Source organism: Gymnoscopelus microlampas (genome assembly GCF_963454915.1).
Source record: "Gymnoscopelus microlampas genome assembly, chromosome: 14".
Taxonomy (NCBI): domain Eukaryota; kingdom Metazoa; phylum Chordata; class Actinopteri; order Myctophiformes; family Myctophidae; genus Gymnoscopelus; species Gymnoscopelus microlampas.
The window spans coordinates 4,449,556-4,468,855 of NC_139951.1; the positions used below are offsets into that span (position 1 = coordinate 4,449,556).

At 40.8% G+C, this 19,300-nt stretch overlaps 1 protein-coding gene across 1 annotated transcript; it reads right to left on the reverse strand.

Annotated features, from left to right (window-relative positions):
- Nucleotides 1-224: 224 nt before the first annotated feature.
- Nucleotides 225-17,928, reverse strand: LOC311060590 (myosin heavy chain, fast skeletal muscle-like). The gene is made up of 41 exons (XM_084078817.1): nucleotides 17,864-17,928; nucleotides 17,198-17,239; nucleotides 16,854-17,072; nucleotides 16,620-16,763; nucleotides 16,196-16,352; nucleotides 16,075-16,102; nucleotides 15,876-15,984; nucleotides 15,660-15,752; nucleotides 15,515-15,578; nucleotides 15,269-15,367; nucleotides 15,081-15,184; nucleotides 14,388-14,526; nucleotides 12,385-12,503; nucleotides 11,657-11,806; nucleotides 11,393-11,563; nucleotides 9,644-9,947; nucleotides 9,076-9,140; nucleotides 8,839-8,926; nucleotides 8,605-8,722; nucleotides 8,357-8,480; nucleotides 8,128-8,264; nucleotides 7,524-7,779; nucleotides 6,775-7,017; nucleotides 6,474-6,650; nucleotides 6,239-6,384; nucleotides 6,029-6,119; nucleotides 5,555-5,944; nucleotides 5,323-5,449; nucleotides 5,033-5,151; nucleotides 4,738-4,934; nucleotides 4,462-4,645; nucleotides 4,207-4,372; nucleotides 3,946-4,070; nucleotides 3,490-3,798; nucleotides 3,178-3,381; nucleotides 2,971-3,096; nucleotides 1,833-2,003; nucleotides 1,645-1,749; nucleotides 1,464-1,559; nucleotides 423-551; nucleotides 225-318 (listed from the first exon to the last, which is right to left on the reverse strand). Exons 3-41 carry the CDS (start codon nucleotides 17,058-17,060, stop codon nucleotides 298-300), a joined length of 5,802 nt encoding a protein of 1,933 aa, XP_083934943.1. The 5' UTR covers nucleotides 17,061-17,072; nucleotides 17,198-17,239; nucleotides 17,864-17,928; the 3' UTR covers nucleotides 225-297.
- Nucleotides 17,929-19,300: the final 1,372 nt, after the last annotated feature.

A 19,300-nucleotide genomic window follows, 5' to 3' on the forward strand; every position in this document is an offset into this window, starting at 1 on the left:
GATAAAATTGTCAACCACTTTGACCGTGAAGTCTTTGGCCTTGCAGGGGTTAATTCTGGACCCAAAAAGAATGGCTTCAGTCTGGCCCAGCTTTAAACAATTCAGATGATAATATACATATTTATTTAAAATGGTATAGTGGACATGTGAGTTGGACCCAGAATTCAAACCTCACAATAAATAAGTATGACAAGACAAAGTAGTGAATACAAGAAACACAAGAATACAAGAATGCACCTTTATTGAATACAATCGGTCATATTTTATGACTTTGTACGGTGACTTGAATTGGAGAACTTATTCAGCAGCGTCTTTTCCCTGTAACAATAGGAATATAATTTTAGATATTCAACATGAATCTTTAGTTAAATCTTAGTTAAAGATAATCAACATAATGAACCTTCATATTGAACATGTATTACCTTGGAGTCACGACTTTTAGCTCTCATCTTGTTGACCTGGCCTTCAGCGATGTCAGCACGCTCTTCAGCCTCCTCCAGCTCATTCTGAACCTTTCTGCACTTGGACAGGTGAGTGTTGGCTGCTTCCTCCTACAATATGATAGAGATGGTTCAAAGCCTCAATATTTGAAAAGAGCATCTTACTATTGTAGTCCAAACAAGACAATTTCAGGAAATTGTAATGTGTGGTTGTGGCAAATACAATGGCATATGTAGCATGTTTATGAGTGAGCCTTGACAGGTTCTCATTGGAATGGCACAATCATGGCTGTTTTCTTGTTCTTGTTTGGCACCCCGAGCCAAAAATTGCAGATTATCGGAAACAAAGTCTATTGCTTTCTGTAGTCCATTTTGGAAATGTTACCATTAGGCCTGAAACACTGCGTCTGCAGCATGTGCATGCTTTTCCTTTCAGCACCCATGTTACAGTATAAGGTCAGAGCTTCCACAACGCCCATGTGTGCAGTGTATTGCAGTACCGCCGTGTGCATGCTATACTGCAGAAGCATGGCAAGCTAGAGATTACTATTCCGCTTGTGGAAAGCAGCAAGATGGACACTGAAAAATGCTCTGCTGTTGGTCATATTAACAACTGATTCCTATTATCCTACTATAATTCTAGTAACCTCTGTCTGTCTGTCTGTTTGTAGTGGTAGGTGAAGCTACCCGGTTCTCCTCAGTGGCTGGACCAATTGCTCTGATATTGTACACAGCCGTTGACCATTACCATCTGAACTTAACTGTGAAGCCCGTTTTTCAATTTCATCAAATCTCAGCTTCTTATTAGCGTTTTTGTGTAAAACACTGTCGCCATGGTTACGGGGCTGCCCAGCTATGGGACGAACTGCCTCCCGGGTTGCCAGATCATGTGCGCATATTCCCCCACGCATGCGTCGACCGGGTATGGTCTAGTACCTTTAATTATTCCATTAATTAAACTATGACAACAACACTATGCCCATGGCAACCACAACTAAAGATTTGTCTGTATATTTGTCTTACCGCTTCCTCAGCCTGCCTCTTGTAGCCCTTCACCTTCATCTGCAGTTTGTCTACCAGATCCTGAAGCCTGCCAAGATTCTTCTTGTCCTCTTCAGTCTGAAGTGAATTTATAACATTAGTTATAGCAATTTATTTTAATTCAATCAGTGGCATGATGGTTATTTAAATGAACATACAGTACCTGGTATGTCAGCTCCTTCACTCTCCTCTCGTACTTGCGGACACCTTTAATAGCGTCTGCTCCGCCTCTCTGTGCTCCTTCAACCTCTCCCTCCAGTTCACGCACCTTTACAATGGAATGATGCACAATGAAATTATTTCTTATTATTTTATTGACTATAAGCTGTGTTGAAGTAAACTACATCTTACCCTAGACTCCAGTTTCTGGAGCTGCTTCTTGCCTCCCTTCATAGCCAGGTTCTCCGCCTCGTCCAGGCGGTGCTGCAGGTCCTTGACTGTGACCTCCAGGTTCTTCTTCATCCTCTCCAGGTGAGAACTAGTGTCCTGTTCCTTCTTAAGCTCCTCTGCCATCATAGCAGCCTGGAGAGTAATGTTTGCACAGGAGAAAATATGCTTCATTGTACTTCATTGTATTATGCTGCTTTATCACACACAAGAAAATCACAATATACAAATAATGTACATAGATCATACTAAAATAAAATAAATACATTCACAAAATAGCTCATTAAAATGTTGGTAATAATAAGGTAATAAACAGATACTAGTGTCATAAGACCGGAAGGAAACAAACCAGGTAAATATCCAGTGGTGCGACTATGTTTTCATACCCACTAACAATATTTCTCCACGGAACACAAACCCCATTTCTCCCAAAGAACATGGATCGTTTTGTTTATAAGCCCACTTGTTTCTATGATGAAAGAGCAATTTAAAATGTTACTAACTTTACGTGGTTTCGTCTGCTTCGAGGACGCTATTGTTAAATGAGTTTCGCTTTGTTTCCAGTGGGGAACGAACGGCACACACGTAAATCCCGCCCACTACATTTGATTGGGTAAAGCGTGCCCTGCTTCCTGATCTGATGGCACGGCCACTTGTAGCCAATGTGCACGGGTTGTCAACACGGCTACCGACAGATTCAAACGCAGAGCAAAATGTGTTCTAAAGAGATTAGCACTGTAGCAATCTGAACCATCTGCCTGAGCCAGCAACTCAGAATGCTGGGTTCAGAATGTTCTTTGTCTCCCTGAGCACACATTTCTGATATAAAGACTGAACATTGCAATGTTCCTTAGTTTATTCCCCATGATCTTCATCATGGCTGTTTGAATAAGACAAGTTTAGCATTTAGTTCTCTTGTATGTTTGTACAAGATAAAATATACTTCATTGTACCGCATTGTTGTAGCCTATTATAGAGCAATGGTTTTCAACATGTGCATGCCATGCGCGAGCTGTATTGTATTGTATGTTTATATTAAGCATGCCATAAGGATGTCTAATTGTCCTGGTATATTGGATAAGGGGTGGTCATCCTAACTTACATCAGTGATGGCTTTCTTTGCCTTCTCCTCAGCATTCCTTGCTTCTTGAACACTGTCATCCACTTCGCCTTGGACCTGGATCAGGTCACTCTCAAGTTTCTTCTTGGTGCCCAGAAGGCTTGTGTTCTAAAATAAAGATTCAGTTTAGCAATGCAAGTATAAATGACTTGTATGTTAAATATGTTGAGAGTTTTTCCATTGACTTACCTGGGAGTGCAACAGGCCAGCGCGTTCACTGGCATCCACTAGTTCTTGTTCAGCCACTTTGCGGCCTCTCTCTGTCTGTTCCAGAGCCACTCTCAGCTCCTCGATCTCAGAAACCATGAGGCCATTCCTACGCTCCACCATGCCAGCTTGCTCCTTCGAATCTTCTTGGCCTCTGCAAGCATCGTCAAGGTGCAGTTGGGCATCCTTAAATAAATCACATTTGAGGTGGTCACGTTGAGAGAAACATCAGATTGTGACTTGTTCAGTGCAGTTTCATTGTTTGAATATGTGTCTAACTAATATGTTTTGCACCTTAAGCTGTCCCTGGACGTTCCTCAGCTGCTTCTGGGCCTCAGCAGCCTGGCGGTTGGCATGGCTCAGCTGAACCTCCATCTCGTTCAGGTCTCCCTCCATCTTCTTCTTGATTCTCAGGGCATCGTTTCTGCTCCTGACCTCAGAGTCCAGAGTGCCCTGCATGGAGTCAATCACCCTCTGGCTGTTCCTCTTGATCCCCTCCATCTCTTCGTCCTTCTCTGCGAGCTTCCTGTCAACCTCACCCTTGATCTGGTTGAGCTCCAGCTGGACGCGAAGAATCTTGGACTCCTCGTGCTCCAGGGTACCCTAAAATGTAATACAGGATCAAAAGGTTGTAGAACCTTTTAATGTAAAATCGATCATATACTGCTACACGTTGAGACACAGTCTCTTTTTATAATATAAAACTTATTTAAAGACATCTAAGATATAGACAATTGGTAAAAGTTTTACCTCAGCTTCCTCCAGGGCTGTCTGGATCTCTGACTTCTCTGTCTCTGTCTGTTTCTTGGATTTCTCCAGCTCATGGATGCTCTTTCCAGTCTCACCAATCTGTTCAGTCAGGTCTGAGATCTCCTCTGCAGTTGATTGAAAATAATGAATGAGGAACTTTACAAATCAGAAACTATTTGCATTTGTATTTTCATTTGAATAAAGTTGTAGCCTGATCTTGAATATTTATGATGTTATTAAAATAACTAAAATAAAACTCACGTTGCAGGTTCTTGTTCTCACGCTTCATGGTCTCCAGGTGGTCCAGAGACTCCTCATAGGAATTCTTCATTTTAAACATCTCAGTGCTGAGAGAACGAGCCTCTTTCTGAGCTCCCTCCAGCTCGGCCTGGCCCTCTTCATATTTCTGCTTCCAATCTGCCAAGACCTGCACAGCATTTGTAACGAAATGTGTCATTTACCCCAGTTTAAGAAGGCGAGAATGATTTTGTTCTAAAATAATGTATGTCAAAGCACCTTATCAAAGTTTCTCTGTTTCTTGTCAAGGTTGGCAGCCAAACCATTGGCCCTCTCCACATCAATCATGAGGTCTTCCACTTCACCCTGGAGTCTCTGTTTGGTTTTCTCCAGAGAGGCGCACTTGGAATTCACAGCCTCAATTTGCTCCTCAGCTTCCTGAAGACGCTGGGCGAGCTTCTTCCTGTTGATCAGTTTTGAATGGAATCATATTATTGTCAGCAATATTTTGTATAGTGAATGGTACCTGATGTTGTAAAAACACTGATCACTTACTTAGCTTCCTCCAGCTCCTCAGTGCGTTGGACAGCATCAGTCTCATACTTGCTCCTCCACTGACACACCTCAGCGTTGGCCTTGGACATTCCACGCTGCAGCTCGGCCTTGGCCTCCTGCTCCTCCTCAAACTGCTCCCTCAGAAGGTCACAGTCATGGCGAGCTGATTGCACAGCATGGGCAAGGGCATTCTTTGCCTGTCAAAAGAAAAATGCCAAAGTAATGTCAGCTGGATACAATTACAAAAAGACAACTATAAGCCTATTTGTAAAAAAAAAAGGCAGCTGTTCCTTACCTTAACCTCCTCTTCAACGAGTCTCTTCAACTCCTCAATCTGTTGGGTGAAGGCCTGCTTGCCTCTGGTGAGCTGAGAGACGAGACCTTCTTTCTCCTCAAGTTGACGACCAAACTCACCTAGTTAGAAATTGAAATATTAGTTTTAAACATTTAAAGAATCTTTGTTGAATATATATTCCTTAAAGTCCTGGGATGACTGCTGATCAAAGCATTATCTCTAATTATGGAATTTGCTCAAGTACTATTGACAAACCATGTAGGCTACTACACTTAACGATGAACATTTACCATTTTCCGTCAGCAGTCTTGCTCTCTGAGCTCCAATATCATTCAACTGGCGAACATTCTCATCACTCTTGGCCTTGATTTCACTGAGTTGGTCCTCAAGGGTGCGGCACATCTTCTCAAGATTTCCCTGTTGATTAACATTGGACATATTCAATCATTGAACTACAATGTATTCCCTTGTTTTAGTAATTCTTGTATCTGTAAAGAATTACACACAAGCATTCTATTCTACCTTTGCCTTAGCAACAGCTTCCATGTTGCTGGACAGGTCATCGATCTCCATCTTGTATTCACTCTTCTCCTTCTCCAGTTTCTGCTTGACACGCTGGAGGTTGTCGATCTGCTCGCCTAGCTCTGCAACGCTGTCCGCCTGTTTCTTTCGGAGAGCAGAAGCAGTGGCTTCATGCTGCAGGGTGGACTCTTCGAGGTCACGACGCAGCTTCTGGAACTCAGCCTCACGCTTCTTATTCATCTCGATCTGAGCAGAGGTGGCTCCACCGGCCTCCTCCAGCCTCTCGCTGATCTCCTCAAGTTCCCTGGAGAGGTCAGCTCTCTGCTTCTCAACCTTGGCACGAGCGGCACGCTCTGCCTCGATCTCCTCCTCCAGTTCTTCAATACGAGCCTTTCAAATTAATGAACATATTAAAATCCTAATTTACACTTACTTATTATCAATGATTTTAAAGAAGATGAATAAAATAAATACCTGGAGTTCTTTGATCTTCTTCTGCAGCTGGGCTCCTAAAGATTGCTCATCCTCAATCTTACTCAGAAGCTGGCTTACTTCAAAGTCCTTCCTGTGGAATACAGTAAATCATATTTTAGTGGTAGTTTTTATCCATGGCATTTAATATTAATAATACATAATATGAATAAAAATAACAATATCAATTATTCATATTGTGGTCCACATTACTTCTTAATCTTCTCATCAGACTGCTGCTTCTCATTCTCCAGATCCATGATGGATTCCTGGGCCAGTTTCAGATCACCCTCAAGCTTTCTCTTGGCTCTCTCAAGGTCCATGCGGAGCTTCTTCTCTTGCTCCAGAGAACCCTCCAACTGCACAACAATATATTTGTCTTAGTATTCAGTACAAAAATAGACATACCGTATACTTTCAAAACATCCAATTGACTTGATGAACTCACATCGTCAACTTGCTGCTCCAGCTTGGTCTTGGCCTTGGTCAGAGTGTTGACTTTGTCTTCCTCTGCCTGCAGGTCATCAAGAGTCTGCTGATGTGCCTCTTGGAGGGCCTTCTTTTCCTTGGTCAGCTTAGCAAGACCTTCATCCTGAGAGGCCATCTCCTCAGTCAGGTTCTTCACCTGAATAACATGAATGAATGGTTCATTATTGTTCTATAACTTGATAAGACGGCTTGAGTGTATAATCATGAATGGATCTTTATTGTTCTATAACTTGATAAGACGGCTATGTATAATGTTGAACCTTGTTTTCAGTGGCGTGTTTCTCCTTCTCCACTTTGGCCAGGGTGAGCTCCAGGTCATCAATGTCCTTCTTGAGCTCAGAGCATTCATCTTCAAGCTTCCTCTTTTTGGCAGTCAGTTCAGCATTGATCTCCTCCTCGTCCTCCAGTCTCTCAGTCGTCTCTTTGACCTTTGCCTCCAACTGGATCTTACTTTTAATAAGACCCTCACATCTCTCCTCAGCATCATTCAATGCTTCATCTCCCTGGTTGTCAATGAAAAAGATAAGTGAGGGAAATTGTTGCAGCATTTGTTCTGGGTGAGATATATGAGATTTGTTTTGAAGCTGCTTCTTCCTGGGGGGGGGGGGGCTAAATTAACACAGGGGAGATTAACTGACTGAACAAGCTGATGAAGAAGGCAGGCTCTATCATTGTCAGAGCCTGGACGGTACGGAGGCGGTAGCGGAGGTGAGGACAAGGAAGAAGCTATAGGCTATCAACCTCCTCCAAAATGATATACTATAGTAGTGCCTGGGTGAGGAGCAGTGGCATATGCAGATTCAACCTCCACCACAGAAGAACGACAAATTGGGTCAGGCCTTTGTGCTGGTACCCATGTAGCTATACAATGATGCCAACTGCCATTCGACCACCCGGTATTCTCTGCCATGGTCTATATCTACATTTTACATTAGATAAAAGATTTAAGATAGGATGATGAACAATATGAAATATTATCAACATTTCCTGTACAACTGTAGCTACTTACTGATGCCGCTGACTGTGCAAGGTTATTCTTCTCCTGCACCACAGCCACCAGTTTCTCTTCCAGTGTCTTCTTCGTGGCCAGGGCAGCAGCCAGGTCAGTCTTCATCTTCTCATAGTTCTCCTTCATGTTCTGCAGCTCCTTCTCAGTCTCAGCGCTCTGCAGGAGAGGCTTGATCTTGAAGTACAGCCCCATCCATGGCCAGTTTTTCACATTGCAGAATGAGCGCACGTTGAACTGGATGGTGTAAATGGCCTCTCTGTGGAAAACAGTTTCAGTGTCAGTAATACAACTGCAGGCTGTTAATATAGCTGCTATTATTGTGTCATAGCTGTTACTATTGTTGTCGTTATTATTGCTGTTGGTATTATTGTTGTTAACCCCCAGGAAGGTAAATGCGGATGGCATCCTAGAGCCTGTTTCTGCTCAAGGTTTCTCCTCCTGTTTAAGGGGAGTTTTTGTCCATGCCACCGTCATCAAAAGCTTGCTCGGCGATTTTTACTATTTTATTATAGTGATTTTACACTCTACATGTATTTTATTGAACAGCAATGACAACGTTTACTTACAAATTTTACTTAATATTGAATTGATGTTTTCATATTACCTCCTAACCATCATCTTGACAAACTCCTTCCTCATGACGTAAGCTCGTCCGAGAGCCTGAGTCATTGTGACCAGAGCAAACAGCTTTTCATCTCGCATCTCCTCAAGGACACCCAGCAGACCAGCTTTGAAGAACACCTGAACACAATGTTACCAACACTGTAACTAAACAACCTTAAAATCTACTTTAAGTCCTGGATAATGTTAAACCAGGTTCACAGTGTGTTTACCTTGGTGTGTCCAAACTTGTACTCATCATGAGGTACGTCAATGGACCCAAGAAGCTTCTCAGAGGCTTTCTTGTTGTCCATGAACGCGCCATCGGGACATGCGCTGGCATTCAGTACTTTGTACCTGTTTTTTAAAGTTCAAGGTCATTTTGCGCTGACATTCAGTACTTTGTACCTGTTTTGTAAAAGTGGGTCATTTTGTTTTAATAGGTGTGGAACTAAAAGTTGCTGGAAAAGGGAATGAATACCTCTGCTTGAAGTCAGCATAGGGGATTCTGCTTGGGAAGCCCTTTGTACAAATCCTGATGCCCTCCAGCACACCGTTACACCTCAGCTGGTGGATGACCAGGAAGTTCTCCATCAGGCCTGTAAAGATGTTGCTTCATTATTATTAGGACAAAATAATTACACACTGGCCAAAGTTGCATTCAACGATGGCCACCTCACAATCATTTGTTTAAATGTTTATTTTCAGTGTTTACCTGGAGTCTTGGACTCGTTGGGAATCAGGCAACGCACAAAGTGAGGATGAGTGCTCCTCAGATTGGTCATCAGCATCCCCAAGTTCGCCTATTGAGACAATTATTTTTAGTAAAAAGTACGACAATATTGTACTTTCCCCCCCAACATTATATTCCTGTAAAAAATAGGCATGTCTTTTCATCATGCCTATTTTTTACAGGAATATAATGTTGATAATAATTAATAAATATTCTTACCCTGAAAGCACTAGACACAGTCTGCATGGAACCACCCTTCTTCTTGCCGCCCTTCTTTGTGTTATCTGTTTATATTGGTTAGAATCATGAGTGGACAGTTTCTCCCGCATCCCTCCTTTTCTTCATTTGTTAAAGTCAACAGACATATATTTTTTGATATCCAGAATGAAAATTCCTCCCTTCTTGTAAAATTCGGAGTGTTTCTAGTATTAGGCTCAGTTGGGGGATAGAACACATTATATTATATTATTACATTAATACACATACCTTCAGAATCAGAAGGAGGATAGAACACATTATATCATATTATTATATTAATAAACATACCTTCAGACTCAGGAGGAGGATAGAACACATTATATCATATTATAACATTAATACACATACCTTCAGAATCAGAAGGAGGATAGAACACATTATATCATATTATTATATTAATAAACATACCTTCAGACTCAGGAGGAGGATAGAACACATTATATCATATTATAACATTAATACACATACCTTCAGAATCAGAAGGCGGATAGAACACATTATATCATATTATTATTATTAATAAACATACCTTCAGGCTCAGGAGGTGGATAGAACACAGCCAGCAGTTTAACTGAAGACTTTTGGTACAGCTGAATGACTGAGTCGTTCAGGGGGTCCTTGTTCTTCTCAAGCCAGCCTGTGATGCTGTAGTCCACAGTTCCAGCGTAGTGGACCAGGGAGAAGTGAGCCTCACCCTTGCCTTTGGCCGGCTTGGGCTTCTCAAAGGCCTTGTTCTTCCCAAGATGCTGGTCAAGCAACTTTTCGGCGAAGGTTTTGTCAGAAGACTTTGGGAACATGCACTGCTCTTCAAGGATGGAGAAGATGCCCAAGGGCTTTGTAAAGGAGACAAAAGAGACAAATCACCACAAACGAAGTGCCAATGACAAAAACTATATTAACATCATGTCCATTAAAGCACAACATAATTGAATACCTTCTCAATGAGCTTAATGCAGAAAAAGTCCATGATAATATATAATAATATAATAATAATTGTATAACTTCTCAATCAGCTCAATGCAGACAGCCAAGTCCATGATAATATATAATAGTATAATACTAATTGTATACCTTCTCAATCAGCTCAATGCAGACAGCCAAGGCCATGATAACATATAATAGTATAATAATGATTGTATACCTTCTCAATCAGCTCAATGCAGACAGTCAAGTCCATGATAATATATAATAGTATAATAATAATAATAATTGTTGTTTAAAGCCCAGCCAATAGGAACACTGAGGGGGCAGGGATTAATTAATTACAGCCTGTCTTTATTGGACCGTCTAAGAGCACCTACCAAGTTTGGGGCGTTTAGCAAGCTGGGAAGTGGAGTTAATGCTGTTTAAAGTACAGCCAATAGGTGGGGGCAGGCTAAGGGTGCGCCTGTGGCACCCACTGGGTGCCACATGTGGTCCCTGTTGTGTCTACTCTGATGGCAGACCCATGACCGGTGTTGGTGCCACGTTTGGTGCGGATCAGGGCAATGGTGCACCTCGCTGTTCCGCATGTTACATTTGTGAAGTCTGTCCACCCGCCCGTCCTCTAGACAACATAAATCATCCCGCTAATTAAATGGCTACTTAAAGTGAAACGAGATTTCTCACGTCTAGCGAGAATTTCGGTGGGGCGCATTCAAGACAGTCACGTTGGATAGTATTCTGTCACTATGAACGTCTGATCTCACCAAAGAAAAAACAAACAAAAAAACTATTCAAATATGCGATTTAGCGCAACGGCCATAGGCGCGCGTTTTTAGCTGTGACGGACCCGGGATGGAGTTATGACATTTTTCTACTGTACCACTCATCCTAGGATATCATAACATCATAGAAAAGGTGAGAAAACTGTGGGGAAATTCCTTTAATAAATAAATTAATAAATGTACCAAAAGTTACAAGAAAACAAAGTACAGTATGTCCTTGTTTACGGTAATGAAAGTGTTCCAAAAGTGTTACGCCGTGCGGACACGGTCACCTCGGAAAACAAGGAAGTGTTGATCAAATTTCAATCGGTTACTATTTCTATTTCTCGCTTCTTCGCTTCTTCACTTGAGATCAATGTTTAGCTGTAAATGACATTGTGTTTTGTTTACATAAAATCAACTAGCGCAGGTGCACAAAATCAACTAGCACAGGTGCTCTGAGCCTTTGATTAGACAGCGGTCTGTTATTGAGCTCATCGGTCATTATCCAGAAATAACACACCGTTGAATTCAGTGATTGACCAATCAGAATTAAGCATCCAACCAAGCCGTGTAATAAAATATAATAATACCTTCTCAATTAGCTCAATGCAGACAGCCAAGTCCATGCCGAAGTCAATAAGATCCCAGGGAATTCCTTCCTTCTTGTACTCTTCTTGCTCCAGAACAAACATGGTGTGGTTGAAAAACTGTTGCAGTTTCTCATTGGTGAAGTTGATGCACAGCTGCTCCAGGGTGTTGAACTGTGAGTGGAAATATCATTAGCCCAATTTCTTGTAATTGTGTAATTGTGACAAAAATAATAAGTCTCCCACTTAAAACAAGTCCATGCTTACATCAAAGATTTCAAAACCAGCGATGTCCAGCACACCAATGTAGTAGTTTCTCTGCTGCTTGGTGTCCAGCATCTCATTGATCCTAATGACCATCCAGAAGAACTCCTTCTCATAGATGGACTTGGCCAAGGCACCAACTGAGTTCATTACCTATGGAAATAGGAACGTTATTAGTAGGGGCATTTAGCAGACGCTCTTAATCCAGAGTGATTTACAGTAAGCAAGGAAAACACGAGGTAATGCATCAAATGCATTGCATTAGTTATCTAGGATCATAGGTAAACCAAGAACCTATCATCAGTCTAAACATTATAATCTAAAACAATCTATAATCTGCACGTTGAAACAATACACTTGGATGCCAGGTCTACAGATTAACCTGGCATCTGTCTACATAACATGCCATCGAAATTACATTTAGCCTTTGCATAAGCCTGCAAGGTCATCAAGGCTAGGGCAAGTTCTACGGTAAGTTCTACGGGCTATGGAGTCTGAAGAGGTGAGTCTTCAGATTACGGCAGAAGATTGGGAGTGATTCTGCAATGGGGAGTTTGTTCCACAGTTTGGGAGCCAGAAGGGAGAAGAGTCTGTCCCGGGTGTTTTTACAGAAGATGATTTAAGACAGTCTGGACACAACTCAAAAAGATATTAGAGTTCTAATGGTATGCTGTGTTGAGAATATAAAGTGCGTATGAAATCAGAACATGGCAATAATGTAATTTACTCACCTGTGGCACAGTCTGTCCCTTAGTGACATACTCGTTTCCAACTTTCACTCTGGGGTAGCAATACGCCTTAAGCATCTCTGCTGAGTTTATGCCCAACAGGTAGCAAATCTTGTCAGCCTCTGAAATGTTCATACAATTTGCAATTTACAATTTAGGCTCTTAATCCAGAGTGTGATATACAGTAAGCAAGGTAAACACGAATTAATACATCAAATGCATAGAGATAGTAATCTAGGATCATAGGTAAACCAAATAATCATCAGTCTAAACAGTATAACATATATATATATATATATATATAGTTTTTTATACCACGATTTTTGTAACCCATTCTTTTACCCAGTGCCAATTGCCTAAGCTTTAATCCTGGGTGCTACTCTCCCTCTGCCAGCTTGGGGAGAGCCCCGAACTGAGCTCATGCTTCCTTCAATGCATGAGGAGTGAGCAGGCCGCTTCTTATCACCTGACGTGTGTGGAGTTTCTCCGGAAGGGTGTAGCGCGCGGAAGGAACACATTTATTTACCATAGGGGACACAGGGAGAACATGCAAACTCAACACAGAAAGGCCCTTTCGCCAACCCCACCTAGGGTATGGGCACTGATGACGCGGAGGAGAGAACATGCCCCCAGCGCCCACAGTGGGAATCGAACCCAGGACCTTCTCGCTGTGAGGCGACATCGCAACCGACTGCGCTACCGACTGCGCCACCGTGCCACCGTAAACGGTAAAATAGAAAAAAAAATAGAAAAAGTGCTCCTCGGAGCACAGGTCTCCGCCAGGTCAGGTAGGTTATTGTGGCCTCCTGGTGGCGCTATAATAGGCCAATGTGAAAAGGGTGCCATTTCTTCTTAGGCCTTGCACGGCAATCGGACACTGCATTCATGATTTGAGGCATTTTGTTCAAAAAATGCGTTTTGCTAAATTAGACCTGCGCTATAACAGGCCAATGTTATAGCGCTCCTCAACATAGTGTGATTGTGCGTGCAAAGTTTGGCCGCAATCGGATGCTGCTTTCATGATTTGCGGCATTTTGTTCAAAACAAGCCACTACTGCAAACTTTAGATGTCAATCAGGATGGAATATGAAAAATCAAACACATCCGTCTTGATCACATGACTATGGAGATCATGTGTACCGATTTGCGTGAAATTTGCATAAAATATTTAGGCTTAATATCAAAACATGTGTTTTACATAAGTCGGCCTCCTGGTGGCGCTATAAAAGGCAGATGTGAAAAATGCAGGGCAAAGGTTTTTCCTTGACCTCTAGGGAGTGCGCTTACAAAGTTTTACACAGATCGGTGCAGTTATAGGTAAAAACACGAATCGGCCTGTTATAGCGCCACCATGAGGCTGATTTGAACATTTTCAAGTGCCATTTCTTCCCCGGCATAGTGGAAATATGCGTGCACAATTTCAAGGAAATTGCATGCCGTGTTCATGATTTGAGGCATTTAGTTCAAAACGGAGCACTCCTGCAAACTTTGGAAGCCATTTTTAGCCAATCAAGATGGAATATGATTTGGTTTTGTTTAATGACTATAGAGATAATGTGTACCGATTTGCGTGTTTTTTGGACAAAATCTGTAGGAGTACTGTCAAAAAATATGTTTTGCACAAATCGGCCTCCTGGTGGCGCTATAACAGGCCCATGTGAAACATTTGAGGCAGAGGTTCTGAATTGGCATCCAGGGAGTGTGTGTGCACAGTTTCGCTGCGATCAAGCCAACGGTGCCGGAGATTAGCTGTTCACAGACGAACACACGGACGGACGGACACACACACACGGACGGACGGACAGGGGCAAAACATACTCTCTCGCCATGCCTTTCGGCCTGGCGGAGACAATAATAATAATGGAAATATATTGAAAATATATTTAGCTTGGTCCATTTAGAATGTAAGTAAATACAGCTAGTAGATGCAGCTAACCCTCCTTGTTAATGATACATAATAATAATAATAGTAATAATAATAATAATAATAATAAAGATTAGCTCACCCTCCGTGCCGTCAGGTTCTGCCTGTTCTTCACGCTGCTTCTGTTTGAACTTCATGACACCATGATGCATCACTGCACCGGTGAACTTGTAGATCATCTGTTTTTCCTCAGCGTTGAAGCCCAGGACGTCAATAGCATCCTGATGTCAATAAGCAGAGATGTATTCAAAAGATTGAGATTAAGCATTAGATTATTGCAGGCATAATTTAGAACTGTGTACAACTCAACAGTTAACAAACCAACATACAGTATAAGTGTATATACATGGTATCTGCACATTTCTAAAGTGACAATTTAAGGACTTTTAAGACCTATACAATAAGTACGTTGAAATAAAACAAATAAGACCATTACTGCATCAAAAGTAATGAACAAACTATACTATTCAAATTGTCAAACATTGGCCAAATTGTCGAATATTACCTAAGAAAGAGGTAAAAAAAATTAAAACATGTACTGTAGATCGGCACAATATTTATCTGTGGAACCGAGTCAAACTAAATGTAATGCCTCCACTGCTACATTTCCAAGTGCTTGTCAGGATGGGGGGGTCCCCAGTTCGAATAGGATTAGTTTGGGGCGTCACGGCCTGAAAACTTTGAGACCACTGCTTTATAAAATACATTTTGCAGAGCAACTGACTGCAGTTCACACTATAGTGAGTATTAGAAAGAAACAAAAATGTTCACTGACATCAGTAGCGTCCAGCTCCACTTTGTCATCAATGCTGGCCACAGTGATCACACCCATGCTGATCAACGGGAAGTCGTAGGGGTTGGAGGTGATCAGACACATTTCTTAAAAGGGATTAAAAAAGGGTGAAAATGTGTTTTTATTCATTCATTTATGTTGCTCGCTGCATCATCAGTAATTCCACTTACCAATAATCTCAGGTTTGTGGTTGGTCATCATCTGGAAAAAGATGTGGTAACCTCTCTCTGCACTAAGCTGGTAGGTCACTCTGGACTTCTCCAGCAGATCTATATGGGTTGCACATAACTCATAATAATGATAATAATAATAACAACAACAACAATAATAATCTATATGGGTTATACATAACTCAGAATGTAATCCTCAAATGAAGGTATAATGTATAATTTATCATCTGAGAACTTCATACTTACATGTCTCAATATCAGCACTGGCCAGTTTACCCGTTGTGCCGAAATGGATTCTGATGAATTTACCCTGTTTGATATAGCACAATTAGTTGCATCTACACTGTGGAATTGTTGCAGGTTTTCTCATAGTGTCATTATTTATACTTACAAAGCGAGAGGAGTTGTCATTCCTCACAGTCTTGGCATTACCATAGGACTCCAGCAAGGGATTGGCAGCAATAATCTGATCCTCCAGTGACCCCTAGAATGTTTTAGACAATTGAAAATTTGGTCAGAATTATTTTAAATTGAATTGCTATATTGCATACAAATGGTTTATGTTCAAAAACATGTATTTGTTGAAGTTAAAAACTTGTACATATACCTTGATTTTACCGCTATCGGCCGCCGATTTCTCTCCACCAGAACTAGCTGTTGCAAAGTACTGGATGACACGCTTGGTGTTCACAGTCTTTCCAGCACCGGATTCTCCACTGGTTATAAATACACATATTCAGAGAAATGCAGTTAGTGAATTGATGTACAATGTTATTTTTTCAAAGCCTACTAGATGGGAAACTTACGTGATCAGGACAGACTGGTTCTCTTTATCTGTAAAATGTAAAGCAAACTTTCAGTCATGGATACACCACAAAACCATTATAGTTATATTATTGTTTTGACATTGTCCTGAGTAGTACGTACCCATCAGCATGAACTGATAGGCGTTGTCAGAGACAGAGAAGATGTGGGGTGGAGCCTCAATACGCTTCTTGCCTCTGTAGGCATTTACAACCTCCTGGTCGTACACTGGGAGCCACTTGTAGGGGTTCACAGTTGCACAAAACAAGCCAGAATAGGTCTGAAGGGGAGAAGAGAGAGAACATTAACATCATACAACATAGCACTGAGCATGCCACATATCTGGGACAACGGATCACTAGAGCTGATATTACAGTCACGAGTTTCAAGTGGCATCAACTAATGAGCAAGTTAACTTCAGAAGAGTTTGTTTGCATTCGTTTTTCTATGGTTTTCACTTGATGATATAACTTGTACACTGTATTTTTCTTTCTTTGCTATCGACAGGTGCAATACTGTACTGTTCTCAGTATGTAGAAAACCTTACATAGATCATCCATGCTGCATAACGCTCTTTGAGGTTATACAGGACAGTGGCTTCACTGAGGTGGGTCATCATGGCCATGTCCTCAATTTTGTCATACTTGGGAGGGTTCATAGGGGTGACTTCAGACTCCTTTACAGTTCTTTCCTAAAAAAGAAAAAAAAGCACAACTCCAGAATGTATTGTGATTACAGTTGTACTGTTCCACTATTTGATTTTAGATACACCTCTACTTACCACTTTATCCAAGAGTGTTTCCACAGTGACTTTGTCACCGTCCTTCTTTATAATTTTACACTTGAGGTACAGCTCCTTAGCATCAGACACATATGCTGCAGTTTTGGCATCAAAGGGCATAGCTTGAGCCTCCATTCTCTCCCTCTCTGGCTTACGGAGATAAATGGCGGCCTTGCCATACTGCTCCATCTCTGCGTCCGTACTCATGGTGGCGGCTTTCTGTAGACAGACAAATAGATGGTGTTGATGCCTTTGCTGACTTGAGATCTGAGCAGATCATTGTAGGACTATTTTTTATGGTTATAGCTTATTGTAGGTTTATTAGAAAAATTATGAACACTCACTTTTCCCCACTACCAGTAGAAGTAGAATCTTGAGTGCAACCCCTAAGAGTGGAAAAAACACATCATTTTGAGGACATTAACATTAGTTGATGATTTAATACAATTTGTAATCATGATTTCTTTTTTAATTTGTACTGAAGCAATGCTATATGTCTTTCTTCTTTAATTCCATTGTATGAATTAAGGGTACATTCAGAGGTGGGCAGTCTAGCCAAACTCTACTCGAGTAAAAAATATTGTTACTTTAAACGAATAATAACTCTAGTAGATGTAAAAGTACTCTTCCAAATAATTACTTGGTTAAGATTAAGAAAGTATCTGGTAAAAACACACACAATGTAAATTATTATTTAAATAATCATAACATAATTGAAATGTCTAAATAAAAATGAATGAACAAAAGTTGATTCCAATCTGACCTAAACCATATCACTATAAATACAATAATACACAATCAATCATTTAAATTGTTCAATATAACATAAATTATTCTGTCCACTCATTATTCAGTGTCTGTAACCTCGGATCATGTCTGTCGCTATGTGGCACTATGTACGGAGTCATTTTAAAAATGAATAGCTAACATGATAGATTTATACGACTATGAATAACTAACATCTCTAAAACATTTATATGACTATGAAGGACAGATAAAGTCTCACTCACCACTAAATGGAACGCTGAACTCCTCTGCAATGGGTGCGTGGCAACCATCTCAGCATGCCTTATATTACGTGTTCATTGCATGCTATGCAGAAAGTAAAAGTAGGAGTTGCCTTTCAAGGTCCTTTAATTCTTGTTGTACACATAAAAATAAACTTGTAAAATTATACTTCCAACATTCACTTGATACTGCTTGGCTACGTGGTTTATGTCCATGCCAGTGGCAATAAATAGTGGTATAAATAGTTTAATTGGCAGGGTGGTCGGGTGCTGGGTTTCTTCATTTAGTCATTACAGCATGTCTTTTCAGATACACTATTTGGAACATGTTAATATTCAGTGAGGAAAGTAAATTAGGAACAAGCCAAGGAAAGTAATTACTCAAATACTGTACTTGAGTATAATTTTGAGTTGTCATTTTACTTGTGTATTTCTATGCTACTTCATACTTTCACTCCACTCATTTTGAGGAGGACACTTCACTAAACCTTTTGGTGGTTTTGATGTGTATTTAGTCAGGGTCACAGTTCAAATGTTTATGAGTTATTAAAGGAGTATTTCACCCCCAAAAAAAAAGTATTTTCTATCAATTACACACCTCATGAAGCATTGAATTCATTGAGTTTTTTTTAGTTTATGTCCCATTCCTAAGCCAATAATTTGATGACCGGCAGGAGACTCGAAGTATTGATTGAGTATTGATCGATGACCCGGTCATCACATTATTGGCTCAGGAATGTGACAAAACAAATCAAAGTTTCATGGTGTGTGTAATTGATAGAAAATAAGTAATTTATGGGGGGAACTACTCCTTAAAATGCTCCAACAAATAGTATGGCACTGGCTTAACCCATTAATACCTGAGATACGATTCTACAAATGTCTTCTAAATCCTAACAGTTTTCTGAAAAACCTATGTTGCTATATTATCAGTGGTGCTCACACTTTTTAATGTCATGGATCACCCACAATTATTATGTATTTGGCCACGGACTCCATCTCAAAATATTTAGTTCCAGGTACGCCCAACAATTTGAGTTAACATATAGATTCAGAGATTTCAAACTTTTTAATGATTTTTCAAAAATAGCAGATCTACAAGCTCATAGCTTGTAGATCTGCTATTTTTGAGTAGCCAAAGTATAAAATAATGGTTAAAGTGGTTACACAGATGCTTTCCCAGTTTTAATGGGTTAACGGGACAGGCTTCACCTTAGGGGCACTGTCACCGGCCCATAAAAAAGTGTCTCACTTAACGTTATTTCCATTCCTTGTACTCATCACATTTCATTTCAGCATTACATTTCACCATGAATACATTCACTAACAGACTCTGCCATGTATAATTGCACGCACAGCCTCTCTCACACAGCTGACACGGTCCAAGATTGTTGACACAGCTTGCCTATCAGCTTTACTAGTTTATAAAGCTCTAAATGG

What these genes read in the sequence shown, in the direction of transcription:
- LOC311060590 (XM_084078817.1), bottom strand. Translation starts at nt 17,060, where the DNA reads ATGAGTACGGACGCAGAGATGGAGCAGTATGGCAAGGCCGCCATTTAT. An exon ending in CCACAAACCTGAGATTATTG is followed by an intron (nt 15,185 to 15,268) that starts GTAAGTGGAATT and finishes ATCCCTTTTAAG; the next exon opens with AAATGTGTCTGATCACCTCC. An exon ending in CAACGAGTCCAAGACTCCAG is followed by an intron (nt 8,723 to 8,838) that starts GTAAACACTGAA and finishes ACATCTTTACAG; the next exon opens with GCCTGATGGAGAACTTCCTG.